Source organism: Pteropus medius, unplaced genomic scaffold (assembly GCF_902729225.1).
Source record: "Pteropus medius unplaced genomic scaffold, Ma_sr-lr_union100, whole genome shotgun sequence".
NCBI lineage: Eukaryota > Metazoa > Chordata > Mammalia > Chiroptera > Pteropodidae > Pteropus > Pteropus medius.
This window is the reverse complement of record NW_024340692.1, coordinates 13886753-13895126: the sequence shown is the minus strand read 5'-3', so window position 1 is coordinate 13895126 and position 8374 is coordinate 13886753. Positions and strand designations below refer to the sequence as shown.

Sequence of the window (8374 nt, the reverse complement as noted above, 5' to 3'; positions counted from 1 at the left end):
GATACTCTCGCCACACCCCCGCCCCAGCCCCACGCCAGATTAGCTACTCTTCCCCTGTAATCTTATAGTACCTCGAGCATCCCTTGTGCTGTGCATTGGGTAATGTAATTGCCATTTCTCTGCCTCCCCACCAGATCCTGAGTGAGCTTCCTCAAGTAAGTATCTTTATATGCCCACTGCCTACTACCCAGGAATAATTAAGGAGTTTTCCTTCTGCAGATAAATGAATGGGGTGGATTGTGGGAGGAATGGGATTGCCTATGCATTTACCTACAGTCTTCTGAATCTAGCAGGGTCAACCGCTCTAAGCCCAGTTTGTTCAACCACACCAGTCTCCATTCATGATAAATTTATTTATTTTTTTTTTGGTCATTTAGTTATTTTCTGTATTAATCAAATTAATTCCTCCTTATAAACCTTTTCTTCTAAAAATCAATGCTTTGCAGAGAGCTGGTCCTTGAGGCCACAGAGCACTTTGATATGATGTGGATTGATGTTTTTACTTTACAGGTCAGAAATGGGCACAGTGATTTCCCCCAAGTTACATAGCCAATCAGAGTGGGAGTCGAAAGTTATGCTTTCTTTTAATTCAACAAAAAAGCTACAGAATTGAACGCAGAGCCACAGCTAAGTTCACCAACAGTTTATTTATAACTCTTGGAGAGATAGAAAGTATAACACATGTCTGTCAAAGATAAATCTTGTTATACCTTATCAGTGTTCAGCTTGTAACATACATTTATCTGTGAGTAAAATATTTAAAACAAGCCACATGACTGTTACACCTGCTCATATTAAGGCCACTCATCTGCTCCAGCACCTTTTCTCTTCTGTAAAGTGACACAGCTCATTATCAGATGGTTTTTCAGAACCCCAAGTATGTACCTAAAGTTTTACTACCACACCTTAATGCCTCTTAGGTGAACAACACCCACATGCATCTTCACTACAAAATGGCATAAAACAAATTTCAAATCAGTTTCACAGGCAACATGCCCGTGGCCGTTACAGTTTGTATCAAGCATGTAACCACGGAGTGGGCAAAATAGCAATCAAACTGAGCTGCTGTGCAAGATTCCACCTATACACAGATATAAGCCCCTTCATGTTTATCAGTCACAATCTGAATGTCCTCTGGCCTCACCAAAGTGTAGCCTGACCTGGAATTTTTCCTCTGGTCTTCCTCTCCTGGATACAGTAAGTTCCTAATATATATCCCATCTGATGACTAGCCTTGACAGATACCCAGAAGAACCCGGACAAGCAGAATATAACTAGGCAGTGCCCACTACTTTTCATATCACCAACAGAATTCCATCAGAATATGGTCCTATTGAAATCAGCAGAGTTTGAGCTTTCATGATAAAAACAACTTTTTAAAAATATATAAACCCTTTATTTAAGAAGGTAAAATAGCTCGATGTGCCCTCCACGTCTTGTTAGATGCTTATTAGACCACAGCAGACAATGCATCTCAACCAGCGGAAAGTGTGTAATAAAACTGAAGTAAACAAAAGCAAATTTTGGGCTCAATAATGCTAGGCACAAAATAAGGATCAATCCTAGGAGTCCTGCCTTTGCTTCCTTTTTCTTTCCTGAAGCCATGTAATTGAATATTACAAACTATATCAAGAAGAATAAACCTACGGGTTCCCCCTCCCCCAAACGAGAAAAGGTTCAGCTTTTAATTACAGGCCCTTAAACTATCATTTTGTGCAATTAGCAATTAACTCTAATCGTTGATGAGAGAATGCAGAGCTGCGCTAGCAATTTCCTTCTCCTCATCCTAGACTAGGTTATTTTAGTCCGGGTCTATTACAGAGGACAAGCCACAACCGCGCGCACTCTCACACACACTCTCACTTAAAGACACATTTAATTTTTAGCAAAAAAATGGCAATTGAGGCAGGCATCCCGAACTCCACATCAGTGCAGCCCAAACATTTAGACCCCCTTCTCTTCAGCACTTTCAGGTGGAAAGAGGAGGCCCGAGGAAGACGTTACCTACCAGCCTCACAGTACCAGCCTCTCTTTGGGGCGCAGATGCTTGTTGCCCCTGGAAGCTGCACCGCGCCCCACCCCCAACCCCGGGCCGCAAGCCCCGTTAGTGAGAAGGCAGAGGCAATAGCAGCAATAGCTGCATCGGCGCTAACTGCTGCCGCCGCCGCCGCCGCTGCATTTACTGTTGGAGGCTGCCGGGAGGGTACAGTAATGACTGTAGGGAGCGCCCAGCTGCTGCGGCGGCAGGTTCCCTGGATCAGGAAATTAGGGCAGGCGCCGAGGATTGGAGGCGAAGGCTGCGCGCGAGCCAACCAGCTGCCGCCCCGGGCCCCCGTGAGCCCCTGGCGTACGCGCGGAGCAGCTGGGCCCCAGCAGCAGTCCGGGTGGCAGCGGCGCCACGGCCACTCACGCCCGCACGCTCACACTCGCACATACACTCACACACCCTTGGCGCAGGCACCTGGCTGCCGCGATTTTACATGAGGGGCGCGTCGATGAGACAGGAGGGCTGAAGCCTCCTCTCCCCCCCGCCCTCCCCCGCCCCTCTGACCACTCCCCCTCCTGCCCCCTCCCAGCTCCTCACCCCGCGCTCCAGCAGTCGCCAGTGTGGGTGCTCCGGGGCTTCTTCTCTTCTGGCCTTCCTCTGCTCTTAGCTCCCACCCCCTCCCTCCTCTCTCCTGTACCCTCCCCTCTTCTGCCCTCTCTCCTGCAGCGCCTGCATTATTTTCTTCTCGCAGGCTCGCCTTGCACAGCTGCTGCAGGGAGTGGAGTAGTAGTGGAGGGTGAGTGGTGGCTGGCTGGTGGGGAGGAGATTGTGCAGTGTAGGAAGGGGGAGGTGCCTTCTTCCCAGCTCCTTTCCCCTTCCCTTCTCCCTTCCCCTCCTCCTCCCCTCCCCCCCCTCCCTGCCCCCACCTCCTTCCTCCTTTCCGAAAGGCTGGTAACTTGTTGTGCGGAGCGAACGGCGGCGGCACCATCCAGGCGGGCACCATGGGCACGTCCGCGCTCTGGGCGCTCTGGCTGCTTCTTGCACTGTGCTGGACGCCCCGGGAGAGCGACGCCACCCGAGCGGGTAAGTGAGGACGCGCCCCTCCCCGGGCTGCCCAGACCCAGCCGGGGCGCCAGGGTTCCCCCAGGCGCGGGTCTCCTTTTGCCCACCCCGCTCCTAGGAGGCGCCTCTCCGCTCCCCTCGCCTTCTTTTCCTCCCCACCCTGGCGGTGCCTCTGAGCTGTCAGCGCCGCGGCTACGGAGAGCCGGGCTTGGGGGACGATGGGGTTTGGGGTATCCTTAAAGCCTTGCCTGAACTAGTCTTCATTCCCTTACACTCCCACCCCCAGACCCGCGGCTTTGCCTCGTTTTTCACCCCGCTTGGCAGGGGCTGGGAAATATGGGCTTCCAAGCCATTGAACAATGGTTCTGTCTCCTCTGGCAGGCAGAGTGTTAGGAAGGAGGCAGAGGGCCGAGCGGAGACGTGCGCGGCAGCCGCGGGTGCGCTTCTTGGACTTCAGGGAGGGCGCGAGCCGGCGGTGGGTGCGGGTGGGCGTCTCCGGGGACGCGGGCGCCGGGTGCCGGCTGGGGCGGTGTGTCCCCAGCGGCGGTGAGGGGCGCGTGTTTGGTGGGCTGCAGTCGGTAGTCTCCACGGACCCTGGAGAAGTGCGCAGCCTGCGCACCCGGACTGCGACTCCCCCAGCACCCGGCTGTCTCTCTGGAGTATGGGTTAGAGGACGAGTGAGGCTTGAAATAGGACTCCTCTCTAGATGTTTATCCCCTCTCCCCTTTACACCCCTCCCGCCGTGTTTGCAAACCCCTCGGGTCTCTCATACCGCTGAACCGGGAAGGAGAGTGGAACGAAGACTTAATCAGGTTTTGATACTCGTTCCTGCGAGATTTCCTCGAGAGGAATTGAGTCCTAATCTGCTGACTGTAATTAGCTTTCATTTTAAACAATAGATCAAAGGGAGTAGCTCAAGAGCTGGTGTGTGGCTGTGGCTTGTTGGGGACTGTCGAGTCCCCAGAGTCTGCCGCACTGGGCCTGGGAGCCCTGTCCTCAGCTACTTTCCCACTTCTGTCCTCACAACTTTGCAGGGCAGGCGACGGGAAGCCTTTCTAAGAGGATTTGGTTAGGATGCTGGCAGCTTCCTGAAGTGATCTTGATTTGACACCAAGGGGTTTGCTCTAGGAAATTGGGACAGAAAGCTGCCCTGTCCTAAGTACCCATTCCAGAGTCCCTAGCTTATGTCGCCCGGTGGCTTAGGAGGCCCGCCTGCCTGCATTCACGTGTCTTCTGAAGTGAGAGCGAACTTTAAAGTGTGTGGTCAAGCAGTCTCAGGCAGTATTTGGTGATTTCAAGTCTCTGAATGGCCCCTGCCCTTTGCTTCCATTTGTCCTGAGCCTGTGAAGCTGAGGCGGACTTGTCTGCCCTCTGTGATTGGCTGGCCACCCGGTCACGTTTAGGTGGATCACATGGTTCCACGGACTCACAATTTAGCAGTCTAAGAAGTGTTATCTTTAAGGGAATGTAAAAGGCCAGACAGGCTCAGGCTGACTTGTCTCTAAAATGTTTTCCCCTGCCGGGGCTTCTTGGAAATCGCTAGTGGATCATGAAGATGGGCTCAGATGTGTAACAAACCTGAGAGCCTGGAAAAGCCCTGTTTACAAGAGTTTTCAGACTCCAACATTAATCATTAATGGATGAACAGCACTAACTTATTAAACGATTTCTCAGAATAGTGCCATGATTTCCATTATACTTTTCATATCATTTCAAAAGACTAAAATATATCAGAACTTACTGATAACTGTCCAGAAAAGTAGGAGAAAAGATTCATTTTTGCTGTATGTTCTCTTTGCTGCATGTAATTCTCTTAATTTAACATATAATAACTTTCCATTGGAGGTTAACTTTATCCTATAGAATGCTAGGACTGCGCCCAAACTGTTGAATTAGTTAAGGGCATGTGTATTAGGTAGGTGAGGATCCCTTTTGCTCCCCTAGGTCACTTAATGACATTGTGACGTGCCATGAACAGTGGAAAATAGAAGCCCATGCAAGACTTAAATTCTTCAAAGGGCGGATCCTTCTGAATGGCACATCCTTCTCAACTACAGGGAATTTGGGGTTAGCTGAGGCAGATATTGACCTTAAGCCAACCCAGACTGGCTCCTATCTGAAGTTCAAAGTCCAGGGCATGTAGGCTGACTTTCTGGCCCTGGTCTACACTTACCCTTCTCCCCACCTGGCCACACACACTAATGTACATACACTCATGGCGCTGGTCTAAAATACTCTAGGATAGGGAAGGTGTGCTTAAAGACCCTAGCAGGGAACTTAAGGCAGGCTAACAAGAGAAGTTAAAATTCAGTAGTGTAATACACCTGATTGCAAAATCCCTAGAAAACATTTTCCTCCAGCCTAGTTAGTCAAGATTAGGATCTGCAGTACCATATATTTGTTAAGGCCAAAGCCTAGAAAGACAAAGGTTTTGTGAGACCTATTCAGATATGGCTAGCAACTAGCAAAAGAGTAGACAGAACTCTTATTGTGGGTGCTGGGTTGGTGAAATTGGCGGTACTAACAGACTTGGAGGGATAGGAGACTGGAGGGCAAGGGGACAACAAACCTGGCTCATCTTGTAGCACCAAGGGAACGTGTAGCATTGATCATACTCCTCATCTAGGCCAAAAAATGAGAATGTGAGGCTTTTAAAGAGCATCACCAGGCAAGCTCTTATTGACACTGACAGCTTCTTGAAGTCTGGAGCAGCTTTGTTCCTTAAATCACCCCATTGCCCACTTCACGTGACATTTAGCTATGCATCTCTCCTGTGTCATTTTGACTGTTTTTATTGCTTGAATCTCCAGATACCTAAAGCATGTCTAAAGGCTAAGTTCAGTAGAGCTGCCAAATGTTAAGACTTTAGTATAGCAAAACTGCATATTTTAATTACGGCAGCCTCCATGCTCAAAAGAAGTGAAGGCCCGATTGAAGTATTTCTGTCATTTATAAAATTGGATAACCATAAACTCAATTTCACTTAAGTAATTTTGTTATACTTTTAGAAAAGGAGAAAAGTAGTTACAAGCCCCTTTTGTTCTAGTAGGAGTATCAAACTGATAAGACTTAACAAGAATTCCTAGAGTAGAGCATGGTTGTAAGATCAAGGGAACAGATAGCTCCTAGCCATATGGCTTCAGGTTTTGATTCAAAGAGCAGAAGACTCAGAGCACAGCATAGATGTATAGATAACTCATTAAATATCTAGACTGTTTTCTACTCACAGAATGTGAACAAAGCTGCCCTTTTCAGTAGAGGGAATGGTGATCAAGTCTAGGCAGTCACCTGTGTGACCTCAAGTCATAATTAATTCTGAGTGCTGACCTTTCTTTGGAAAGCCACTTTCACTTACCAGCCTATATAAAATTAGATGCTTCAGAGGGCTATGGTAAGATCTGTAATGATGCTTATGATAAATGTACCTGCCTTAGGAGAGCTTCTGGGGTGGGCTAATACAACTGCTCTTGAGATGATTAGTTGATAGCCTCAGAATTGCTTAGGATGTTCCCTTCTACTTTAAGTTAATCTCAAAAGAGTACTTAGACCACAGCACGCGGACTACTTTCAAGACAAAGAGTCCAAGGATACCTTCCGCAGAGGTGATAGATGAGATATACCTGTTGAGCGTAAGTGGTCCAGGGACAATTTTTTTTTGCCCAGCTAGAATTTTTTGCTAGGAAATCTGAAGACTGATAGCTTTTCAGAGGATTTCAAGGCAGAGTATGATGTAGCTCTAGGAGAATCTGGCTTTGCATGTGAAAATTATCTCAATTTCACTCTACATTTTTCAGTATGAATTAGTATCATTTTTCTAAACTCTTCTGTTGGCTTGCAATAAAAACTCTAGACATCGTGAATACTACCTAGTTAGATATGCTAGACACACTGCAGGATCTAAATGAGATGGCAGGTGATACCTTGAAGTTAGCATATTTTTCCCTTCACGTGACATTTTCTAGGAAAGCTTGGGCGCATTGGCTATTTTGGATTCTAAGCAAAGGAATGAACGCTAGATGCTGAGAGAGTAAGAATTTTTTTAAGATTCTGCTTAAAAAAATAAAGGCTTCATATTTGCTTAGAGATCCTTTGTCCACTTTGTACCTTAGAGATGCTACATGGGTGAGTGGAACAGTGAGGAGGGTATTCATGGCCTTGTATTTAAGAGATAACTTTGGAGGCAGAAACTACAAGATGGGACCACCGGCTAGAATGGTCGATCTTACCACCAGCTTGGGTCATCTTGGTCAGCCCTGCTGGCTGATGGCCTTTGAGTGTCTGGATGTGGTGTTGGCGGTGGGGAGGGGTAGGGCTTGCGATTTGCCAAGCAAGGGAGGTGATAAAACTTTGGCGATAGACAACTTTTTCAAGTTACTTATAAGTTCATGTGTTCTAACTTAATACTTCCCTTAAATAAAATATTTGCAAGTGACTTCATGTGTTATAACTTAATACTTTCCCCAAATGCTATGAGTAAATTGGGTTCCTAAGTTTATAGACTGCCTCTAATCTTTGGTTTTCCTAAGAAGCCTTCCCAACATCTGAGTTATTAACGGATCTGTAGATTCACTAAGTAGGTGGTGCCAACCTTCTTCTTTACATCTGCTTGAACCCACTTTATTTCCATCTGCTGAGTACCTACCATATGGCACCAGCCCTGGGGACATAGTGACCAGGGAATTGGTCCCTTCCTTCCTGGCATTTAATCTAGAAAGGAAGTCAACCCAGGAATTCAGTGATCCAAAGACAAAATGAAATAGAAGCACTAGATAGGAATGAGCAGATCCAGTGCTTAAGACTTAATCATAAAATAGGCAGATAGCAGCTGAAGATTGCTGGAGTTCCCACATGCTACTTGAGTTACAGTTTACAAATTTTCCCCCAAAACACCAAGAACTTAGACTCTGATGCAAAAAAGCCAAAAGCTATTCTGTCTCTGCAGGTGATCTTACAAATGTGACATAATTCAAGCACCATGGATTGCAGCCAACATTGCCAAAGAACCTAAAACATGTCAAAAGTAAAATCTGGGTCTCATACATCAAACTTCTAACTTTACCAGTTAGCCAATGCTAACTTTCCCCATGTGTCAGAACCTCTCTCCTCACATGGAAATGAGGCCAGCATACACTGACACACTCATTCTGACATAAGAGTAGAAAAGTGCACTGTTTTAAATGATAAAATGTCACAAAGATAAGGTGAAAGTAGTAGCCTCATAGGCATAGGGAATGGTGGCCTTTGTAACTTAGTCTTTCAAGGTATTCTAGCTGGTGAAACAACTGGTCACACTTGGTTCTAGGTTCAGAAAAGCTGGAAAGAATG

General features: G+C 47.1%; 1 protein-coding gene across 2 annotated transcripts in view; it reads left to right on the top strand.

Annotated features, from left to right (window-relative positions):
• Nucleotides 1–2664: 2664 nt before the first annotated feature.
• Nucleotides 2665–8374, top strand: part of VLDLR (very low density lipoprotein receptor) — a 32322-nt gene continuing 26612 nt past the window's right edge. The window contains exons 1-3 of one of the 2 annotated variants that reach the window (XM_039886970.1): nucleotides 2665–2765; nucleotides 2831–2836; nucleotides 2935–3070. In XM_039886970.1, the coding sequence (XP_039742904.1) occupies nucleotides 2989–3070 (82 nt within the window). In that variant the 5' untranslated portion in view covers nucleotides 2665–2765; nucleotides 2831–2836; nucleotides 2935–2988. The remainder of the gene's footprint in view (nucleotides 2766–2830; nucleotides 2837–2934; nucleotides 3071–8374) is intronic. The other variant, XM_039887044.1, reaches the window with a different exon arrangement.